Source organism: Tasmannia lanceolata, unplaced genomic scaffold (assembly GCF_043159265.1).
Source record: "Tasmannia lanceolata isolate RefF3 unplaced genomic scaffold, GAP_Taslan_0.1 ptg000002l, whole genome shotgun sequence".
NCBI classification, from domain to species: domain Eukaryota; kingdom Viridiplantae; phylum Streptophyta; class Magnoliopsida; order Canellales; family Winteraceae; genus Tasmannia; species Tasmannia lanceolata.
Genome location: NW_027518679.1, coordinates 38,878,418 through 38,889,149, shown reverse-complemented (window position 1 = coordinate 38,889,149; position 10,732 = coordinate 38,878,418). Strand labels below are relative to the sequence as shown.

Here is a 10,732-nt window from a genome sequence, read left to right as displayed (position 1 = left end):
AAACATCCCACAAGACTAATAGGTCGAAAATCAGAAACCTTGGAAGCCCCCACAACCTTTGGAACTAGAGTAATAAAAGTAGCCCCAGTACCCTTGTCTAACACCATGCCCTAATGTAATTCCCTAAAGAAACCTACTATATCTTCCTTCACATATGGCCAACATGGTTGGAAGAATGCCAAACAAAAACCATCCGGCCCAGGAGCCTTATCTCTACCCAAGGAGAAAACCCCTCTCTCAATTTCCTCCTCCTCAAAAGGCTTCTCCAAAACTCTGCATTGATCCTCGTCTAGGCGCTTAAAAACTAACTCCTCCGGAGTCGGTCTTTAAGAACCATCCGACGAGTACAATTTCTTATAAAATTCCAAGATCACCCCAGTGATCTCATCCTTATCTATGATCTTTTCACCCTCAGCCTCCAAGAACTCAATCCTACTACCCCTCCTCCTAACACTAGCCATGGCATGAAAATATGTTGTGTTCTTATCCCCCTCCTTTAGCCATTTAACTCTCGACTTTTGTCTCCAGGATATTTTCTCATGCAGTAGTATACCATTGTGCTCCGCCTTAATTCTACCCAACTCCTCTCTGAAGTTGCTGTTCCCATTCCCCTCACCCTCAAGAAAATTTATTTCCCCTATCCTACTCTCCAACCATCTCAAACGATTTTTATCGAAGGCTCTTTTCTCTTTTACCCATTCCCGCAACTTTTTCTTCACAAATCTGAGCTTACGACCTATTACCACATCTAAAGGCCCTTCCGATTTAAGAAAACTCCACCATTCCCCCAACCTTTCCTCCATACGAGGAGCTTGCAACCATGCAATCTCAAGTCTAAATGGAGGAGGACCCCAAGATTCAAGCTTAGGATCTAAAAGAATAGGGCAATGATCGGACACCGAGTGAATCAGGGATCTTTGATACACATCAGGAACCAGATTCGACCAACCGGGACATATAAGAAACCGATCAATCCTGCTCTAACTCTCGCCTCTATTCCAAGTAAAACGAGCCCCAGCCAACGGAAGATCAACTAACTCATGGTTAGCAATGAAATCATCAAATGCTACCATGTTTCTTGTTGTTCTCCTACAACCGCTTCTTTCACCTACGAATCTAATCTCATTAAAGTCCCCTCCTATGCACCATGGAAAGACCCACAGGTCCCGAACCACATTTAATTCCTCCCAAAACCTTCTCTTTTCCACCCTTAAGGAAGGCCCATAAACTCCAGTGAAAAAAACCTTTGATGCATCCTCCACTCGTTGGAGGACAACGGAAAGTGAATGATTTCCTATCCATTCTTCCACACTTATCCAACACAGCTCATCCCATGCTACAAGAATACCCCCCGAGGCCCCTTTGGAACCCATATACGAGAAACTTCAATCCCCCCTAACCCCAAGACTCTTCAAGGTAAACCTATCTATTACTTCTAGTTTTGTTTCCAAAATGCATATCAGAGTTGGTTTTACTTTTCTAACAAGGTCTTTGATTTGGGCCCGTTTTGCCAGGGCCCCCAATCCATTAATGTTCCATGAGAGAATCTTCATAATGAATTTCCTCCCCTTTCTTCCACTCAACTTCTTGGCAGATGGAGAGACCAACACCTCCACCTCACTCGTTTTCCCTTCGTAATTTATCTCGGATTTCAATCTCGCTAACTCCCTAAGACTTCTTAGAACACTCAGCAAAACTAGACTTCCTTGACTCATCCCCCTCCACCTCTCTAATTTCTGCCGACTTTAACATCTCATGGTAATTTTCCACTGGGCTTCTATACTTCACTCCTAATTTTTTACTTACCTCGATAGTATGATCTACCATTCTATCCACCTCTCTAGCCCTCTTTTCTTCAATTAACCCTACACTACGCTCCAACCCTCCCACAGAAGCACCCCTAATCAGGGAACAAGAATCAGGATCCCTTAACGGATGTTCTAAATCAAGTGCTATGCTTCTAGTGTAAGCATCATTTAAATCAGAATATGGTAATGGAATTCTCGGATTTAAGCTGTCAACACATTCATAAAGGCCTCTATAGCCCAAATCAGTTCTCTGCACATCAACACAAGGAGAAGAAAATTCATTAGCCAAAACCAAATCAAAGGAACTCATACCTTCGACGGACATGCCTCTAGGGATACAAACCCCTAACCCCAGTTGTGGTCTGATGAATTGATCCCGATAACTCCCACCCTCTTTATCTTCTACGGGCGAACCGCAAGGGCTACAAATATCATCTTCCATTTGAAACCTGATTGCATGGTTCCGATCATTTGCACCTCCTCTGCCTAGAGGATTTGGACTCCTTCCCTCGCCCAAACAGAGATCTCCACCCGGAACATCAGAAACTTGATCTACGCATGATGATGCTATGCAAGTTGCAACATTAATTCTATGGAACACAACTTCCGTAGAAATATCCTTCTCCACCTAATAATGGCCTCCTCTTCTCACTCGAGGATCTCCCTGGTTCAATATAGAGGAATCACATCCCATAACCTCCTCACCACCAATTACACTTTCTGCCCCACCAGATATCTCCCTCCAATCGCCAAAACTAAGTTCCTGAGCATCCAAAGATTCGATCCCTATCCCAGGAGGCGATAAACACTGGTTTGGAATAGGAGAGAACTCAATCCAAGGTGGAAATGCAATCCCGTGGGACAATCCCCTGCTTCTAGAATTAGAAGGTGACTTGAGCCCATAAGCATGACCCACGTTGGCTTTCAGAGTGCTGACTATATTATCCACCATTTGGATCAAATGATTTCTCAGCCCATTTAATGGTACATCCACCGGGTCAACAGATTCTAACTCATGTTCATTTACAGAAGAGTCCACAATAGGCCTCCTACCTGCCATAGGGAGATCCAGCCCATAAAATCTCGGTAAATCATGACCGGCCAAACCGGTAAGCTGATTGCAAAGATAATCATCACCAACCCCCACACAGCTGTCACCCACAGACGCAAATCCCGAGATCTCCTCCCGCCCACTTCTCTCCAACTGGCAATTAACATGTGTTTCATGAATTTGATTTTCAAACTCATAACTATTTTGCGCGCCAAGCTTATCATTCGCCATAGATCGAACGCCCTCCCTCTCCTTGCTAGTTTGCACCTCCACCATCTTTGTCCCCCTCTCCAAACTGCCTTCAACACTCCTGGAATCTCCATCGATGCTACAATCCATATTTTTATTAAATGAGAAACCCACAAGATAATGGACTAAAAATCATAAAGTTTATCTTTCCTTGGCAAAAACCTAGCCAAGGATTGATGAATCAAAGGCTCAAAGATCATTAGATCAAGGTATTCTCAATGTCATTTAGCTGAACTTTATAGCGACCGGTATGATCAACCAATCCAATTATGTTGGAGGAGCCCAAGAGCCTGTCTTTTTAGCTTGTTTTAGCTACACACCATCAGAATATTATATAGTTCTTGCAGGTACAAGGGACTGTGGCATGAGGATAACAATTCTAGGATAATGTGTTGATTCTTGCGGTTGAATAGGAGCAAACTAAACACCAAAAAACCTAAATATTGATATATTATGGCTGAGCTGGGATTTCAATATCCACCTCTGCCTTTCTTAACCTCTCCCAACTGCAGCAAATCAACCACTTCAAAAGGGTTCCATGTTACAATAAACAAAGTCAAGAAATAAGTGATATTCCAATAAGGAAGAAAACAATCATGCACCCACACGAGGAAATGTAAACATCAATGAACCATGTTGGTTTGTTCAAATTCTCAGTGTCTAAGTTTTGCAGAATGCCATGAAACTAAAAAAGAAAGCTGATAGATTCAATGAACATTCTTCCCGCTGGGTAAAAAGAAAAGCAGACAAATGCATTATTCAAAAGATTCTAGTTGGTGAGTTCCTTCTGATCACCCCTTTTTCTAGTAGTTGCGCAGACAAAATTCATGCCTCTTCGGCAGGTTTCTCGAACTGCTTCTTCAGCCAATCGAATGGCTGCAAAACAAATTACAAAAGAATTTTTTTTAAATTCATATGCAGGAAAAGGGAGAAGATGATAAAAAGAACATAACATATTAAGACATGCACAGGTAGAAGAATTGTCCAAATCAAGTCGACTCAAGAAAATCGAAGAGACGAACGAACCTATTTCAGCTTGATTTTTCTTTCCTGATGGTGCTTTCATTTTCATATTAGCCCAATTGCATAAAACAGATGAAAAACTATAGCTCTTGTTTCTTTTCCATATGAAATGGCCAAAAATCTGTGAAGAGGAAAATATAAAAGATAGCCCAGAGTCAGCAACAAGAAATATGATCCCATGAAATTGCAGACCAACTTACCATGAAAAGGAAAACCATACCAAAACTTTGTTCTCAAGATAGCCGAGACAGAAGTTTTTTTCCCACGTCAGTACCTAATATCATCTTCTGAGTAAACTACTGAGTTTTATCTCAAGCTTCTATTGTCCTAAACATATCCAAAACACCAAGCTTTATTCCACATCAATATCTAATAAAATCATCCCCCTATATACCATCTGCTAAAAAAGAACCGGCCTTGCTGACTCTCAAAGATGGTAAAATACAGGTTTTGTTCCATCTCAGTATGCCATCTTATACTAAAATTTCAAGCTTTATCACAAGCTTTTATGGTTATTATCTAAAAAAGGGAGGGAAGGACCCTGCGAGTTTTTTACAGGGTGGGAAGGACCCTGCGATGCCAAACAATCTAAAAAATACGGCACCAAACCCCACAGGCCACGTCACAATGAATGCAGGTATGGTTACCAACCAGATTCCCCAGCCCTCTTGCATAAGATGCACTGATTGGGCAAGAACTGTTTCTTCCTTCTCAACATGTCAATGGTATTGATCTTCTTGTGTGCCACCGTCCAACAAAAACTTTGAACCTTTGGGGACCAGCATACCACACCTTGAACCACTTCAAGACGTGCAAGGACCCCTGATGAAACAGAAGAAGAAAAAGCGGAGAGAAAACATAGTTTGGATCTAGATCGTAGATGCTGCTATCCAAAATAAAGGTGAACACTCGTTCTGACCTCCCTATCACGTGAACTAACAACTCTATTTTCTCGTCCTTAAGATTGCGCCTAATACTACTCTCCCCCATTCCCTCTTAAAACAGTCCACAACCAACAATCCTTCCCCCAAATTAACCTACAGAGATTCAGGTACTCTTGTCATAATGAAGAATGACCAACCATGAATCCCCCCAAAATATAATATGCTCCCTTATTCCGATCCCGAGCCTAATAAAAGAGAGAAAACATCTTGAATATACTATGCTCCTCTACTCCTGTCCCGAACCTAATAGAAGAGAGGAACACATCTTGAACACTATACAGCGACTATCCCCTTAAAATATAATATGCACCCCTATTCCCATCCTGAACCTAATAAAAGAGAGGAACACATCTTGAACACTATACACAGACCACCATGCACCCAAGTCTCTACCTCTTCCTAGCACTCTTCCCATCCACCCACCCACCCATGGATGCTCCTCTGACACGACTTTTTTTTGAATCCCGTCTTGGCTATACTTGAAACACTGGTGCCTCTTTAGACGAATAGGAACAGAAGCCACTGCACATGAGTAGGTTGTTCAAGAAGGGCTTAAAGGTGAGGTTGCCTTTGCCATTCAACCAATGGGCGTCGGGCTGCTGCTTCGGAGTCAAGGTAGAGAGGGATGGGGTCCCCATTTACTACGCCAGTCGAAAGCTGGCTGAGTATCACGGGCCAGAGTAGGGAAACGAACCTCTTACTTCCCGAGTTTCTAAAAAACAACAATTTGGATTAACCAAATTTTTGTTTTTTAGAAAACTTCTACTACGAAATTAAAAAGTGAGTGAAGTGAGGTCCCTACGATTAGGCAAATGTTTTTTAGAAAACTTCTTCTACTCCAAAGCCATTTACCATTCATAGGGAAATGTTCCCAATTCCAATGCCCCCTACCGATATAAGCCGAAAAAAGTCCCCCATTTAATTAGGTTACTGGTATTAGCACTACCATCTCTAAATTACTGCACAAACTCAGCTTATCTATTCAGTTTTAATTGGCTTCTGAGTGCTTTTTGGGAACTGTAATAACCTTTGACAGTAGTTTAAATAATAAAAGACAAGATGAGTTATTGCAATCATTAAAACATGGTAATGCCAATATCAGTAGCTTTTAAATTTTTTTTGCAGCCTCATTACCTTCTATAGAAAGTCCCTTTGAAACTTTCTCAGTCCTCTTGGTGACCCCAGTCGGGGTCTTGAATAGAGAAATGAAGTAGACCGGTAAATTAACCAAGTCAGCCTTAATAATAGTAACTCTCGCACCAAAGGATAGGTAACTTTTCTTCCAATGAACTACCTTCACTTCCATTTGATCAATTACCGAATCCCAGAGATCCTTGGTTGGGATTCTCAACCCCAAGAGGGAGGCTAAGATAAGAGATAGGGAACTTATCCACGACACAACCAAACGTTGATGCAAGATCCATCACCCTATCATCATCCATATTGATGCCCACCACAAAGCTCATGACAATTAACCTTAACGCCAAAAACTTCTTCACGCCACTAAAGGACACACCTCAAGTTGTAGATTTATGAAAAATGATCGCCAAAAAAGATAAATGTCATCCTCAAATTACATATGAGAGATAACTGGGAGAGCCCTCCCCAAGTCAAAACTTCAATATACCCCAACTCATCAGCTTTAGCATTGAGTCTACAAAGGGCTTCCCCCCACAAGAATATATTGGAAGGGAAAGAGGGGATCACATTGCCTCTTCCACTTAATTAGAACTCTTTAAAAAAAAGCCACAAGCTTTACCATCGATGAGAATAGAGAAATAAGGGGAGGAAATGCACCCCATGATCCATTTCTGTCACTGCTCATTGAACCCGATCCTAATCGTGAGGTACTAAACAAACCCTCAATCGATCAAGTCACTTGCCTTCTCCATGTCAACTTCACAAATTATCCCTAGATGGCCATATCGTTTCGTTGAATCAAGGCACTCATTGGCCATGGGGGTGCCATCAAGGATTTGACAACCATCGACGAAAGTGCCTTGATTTGGAGAAATCAGATCCTCTATTACCTTTATTTATTATTTATTTTGATGGCATAGGGTATCTCCACGCCATTTTAGGGCGGGATAATCCATATGGATTCACGCAATCACCTTTATCAAACTATTAGCTAGAACATTCGCAGTTATGTTACATAGACTATTCACCAAACGAATGAAATGATAGTTCTTCACTTCATTGGCTCCATCCTTGTTTTGTATTAGTGTTACTGTGATCAAGATAACACTACAATATTTGTTGATGGTATCTTTATCAAAGAATAGGGTGGGTAACAGGGCGGACGGGGTGTTTGCATTCCCCAATCCCCTCCCCGCAGGAATTATTTTAATCCCCGTCCCCGCCCCGCACCCTATGGGGGGAAAATCCCCTCCCCATCCCCACAAACAAATTATTGGAATCAAATTATTACATCTTTAATAAGGCTCTGTGTGTTTTGGATTTTGTCATTTTGAGAACTGATTGTGTCCAAAACAGATTATAGACTTTTAGTTTAGTCTTAGAGCCCAATTGATTAGAAATTAGAATAGAAAAATACCTGTGAGGGCAGATTTGGAATTTAAATTTTAAATAAGTTCTTTTTTCATAATGCAAGGACAGCAAGGTACTCGTATTGAACCGGGCGGGATAGAGCCAAAATCATCCCCACCCCGTCCCCGCTACAGGGAATTCTTTTTACTCTCCGTCCCCGCTCGAGGCGGGGCAGGGTGGGGTGGATCCCCATTTTCTCGGGTTAAAATTCCAGCCCTATCAAAGAAATCAGCGCAAATTCTCCACACATCTTAAAACTTTCTTGGAAAAATGTGAATGAGCCTCATCCTTCTCCATGCCAAACACCATCTCTCTATTCTTTTCTCTTGCAAATAGATTGTTCAATCCAATTAGCCTTACTAGTTGCTAGGGAGGGGAAATTAAGCCCATCAACGGTCGGCAGAACCCTAAACTCCTTATCATATAAAGACTTGTACAATTCTAAGATCGCATCTTCCACTCCATTCCTATTCTCCACCACTCTTCCATCCAAGTCTATAGTTTTTATGTGACTGATCCTTCTTCAAGCATTAGCCACCCCATGGAAATAAGTCATATTTCTATCTCGTACCTTCAACCATAGGGCCTCAATCTCTTTTTCCATCTCCTCCCACCTAATGACATCTTGCAAATCCTTATGGCTTACTTTTTTTCCTCCCATTTCCCTACTCATCAAGGGGCTGATTGTCCTCAATTCCCTCCATCAAATCATCATCTAGTACATCCTTTGTATGAAAAATACTACCAAAGGAAGAAGTTTTCCACTCCTTGATCTTCAGCTTATAGTCCTTACGTTTTCAACAGACGCTCCTACCATTCCCCTCAATCATCCCCAAGCATTCCTAGAGATTATTTTTAAATTCAGTCAACCCCAACCAACCATTTTCAAATCTGAACGGTCTCAAACCAGAATTGAAGCCATTTGATTCAAAAAAAAAAAAAAAAAAAACATTGGCAAGTGGTCCAAAATAGTTTGAGAAAGACCCGATTCACAAGCACTAATAAATCTGCTTTTCCAATCCTTACAGATAAGAAATCAGAAATCTGTCCAGCACACCCATCAACAAGTCAATTGGCAGGACCACTTTTTTGTATATTTCCACTTTTGTGCTTGATACGAAAGAAGTAGGAAGAAATTGGAAGAACATGATATCTTGATGGAGTGACTACAAATTACGTAGTAATCGACATGATGAGCCTCCACAGCTAGGTGCATTGCAGTAGCTTTGGAACTGCGATAGGGATGGGAAAAATAGAGAACATGGGGACAACTATATAAAGTCTCCTTAATTTGTTCAATAACTAATAAATTCCAATGAAGTGGCATAGAATAAATTCCAGTATATTTACAATGACTAGATGGGTGCAGGGGCGATGGCACATGAAAGGGAAGGGGGATAATTGACCCCCTTAATTTTTGGGAAAAACAAATACCTTTATTTTTTAGAGGAATGCTAGCATCAAGTGGCTAATTAGCCGCTTGAATGTACTCTGGATATGATTGGTTACAAATTTGCCAAGCTAGCATTTTTCTTGCAATAAAATCCGTCTCTTTAACTAGAGTTAAAGAAAAATCCCTAATTTGTCGCTTTCCCACTTTTATCAATTATCTATATGCTATTTTTTCGTTCCAATAAAGAATCCATAATTAGATGGTTTTCCTCTTTAATAAGTTAGCTTTAACCCTGTTAAGGCAATTTTTTAGTTGCAATGCAGTGAGAGATTGATTGGGATAAGCTTTAACTACATCTTCGTCTGAGAGAGAAGATTGGGATCATCTTTACGGGACCCACTAACATCCAAACTAACATATAGCTTCTGGCCCCTCACCATGTGTAGTATGGAATTGGATCCATTGATCTGATCGGCTCACGAGTATGGCCCATTCCCGTTGCACCCACATTGATTGGATGATCCTGGCCCCTAGATCCATTAATCGTCAATTATCTTTAATCCAAGATAAGTTAAACCACTGAATGGGTGTATATATAGTTACAAATACATTACATTAAAACATCTCCTATATACTTCCTACCAACAAAATATCTCCCAGATATTAAGGGATTTACATCAGTTGGCAATTTTGGTACCATAGATAGATAGTTGTTATCTTGGTTGTCATTATCAAAACACTGAGAAGAGGAGTGAGGGGTTTTTTCTGTATGTAAGGCATTCGAGGGTAGTCTGAGGTTTGGGGTATTTTGATCTCGTTAGGCAAAGGCGAGAGATTTTGTTTCTGAGTTTTGTTTATCCCACTCGTTTTTTTTCCTTTTTTATGGCTTTCGTCAATGTTAAGGAAAGCTTCATTTCCTTTTTGGTGAAAAATCGGGCCGCCATTTTGGAGTGGGACAGATTCTGACCTGCTGAAGGCTTCCTTTTCCATATTCATCTTCAACCTTCAGATTTTGTCATTTGGGCTTGACGAATCTAAAAGGTTGGTTTCCTGGGGATACCCATGGGATTTCGGACCAAAATCGCCAAGTTTCAAATTAGAGGGTGGTTTTCCGATGGAGAGTGCAGCTTTTAGCCTCTGCAAACGTTCCAAAGGATTCAGATATGCTTCAATGACCTTCCAGTACTTTTCATTCTAAGCAATCTTATATGAGAGGAAATCCTATCTTCACCCCTTTTGTTTGTCCCTAACGAAAAGAATGAAAATGAAAAGGAAGTATCACATTCCTTTAATGATATAATATAAAGACAATTGACCTTGCCATCAGTTTTTTATCCTTTCACTGCTCTCTGGAAGCTCTTTAATTCATTCTAGCTAGTTAATTGAAGCCCTAACAAACGAAATTTAGTAAAAGAGAGAAGGTAGAAGATGAAAATATCAATGCCTTTTTCCCTTTCACGTTGCTTACTTGTAAATTTGAATTGACAAGATTAACATGTTGTGAAAAGATGTATGAGTCTAAACTTCTTTCCTCTTCTATATTTTGAATTGATATATTTCTTTGTTTTAATTTTTGCGTTATCTCAACAATAAAATCTTACACAACTGTATATCAATGGTAAGAGTTGTTAGAATATGTGAGATCCACCGTTGGATTAGGTGTAGATCTCACTATTAGATCTTCTTGTGGGAGATTAGGCAAGTTGGTTAATGA

At 40.6% G+C, this 10,732-nt stretch overlaps 1 protein-coding gene across 1 annotated transcript; it reads right to left on the bottom strand.

The window, feature by feature from the left end:
• Positions 1 to 326: 326 nt before the first annotated feature.
• Positions 327 to 1,373, bottom strand: LOC143891391 (uncharacterized). The gene is made up of 2 exons (XM_077395967.1): positions 986 to 1,373; positions 327 to 871 (listed from the first exon to the last, which is right to left on the bottom strand). The coding sequence occupies exons 1-2, from the start codon at positions 1,371 to 1,373 to the stop codon at positions 327 to 329; spliced, it is 933 nt and encodes a 310-aa protein (XP_077252082.1).
• Positions 1,374 to 10,732: the final 9,359 nt, after the last annotated feature.

What these genes read in the sequence shown, in the direction of transcription:
- LOC143891391 (XM_077395967.1), bottom strand. Translation starts at nt 1,373, where the DNA reads ATGGGTTCCAAAGGGGCCTCGGGGGGTATTCTTGTAGCATGGGATGAG. An exon ending in TACTTGGAATAGAGGCGAGA is followed by an intron (nt 872 to 985) that starts GTTAGAGCAGGA and finishes CTATTCTTTTAG; the next exon opens with ATCCTAAGCTTGAATCTTGG.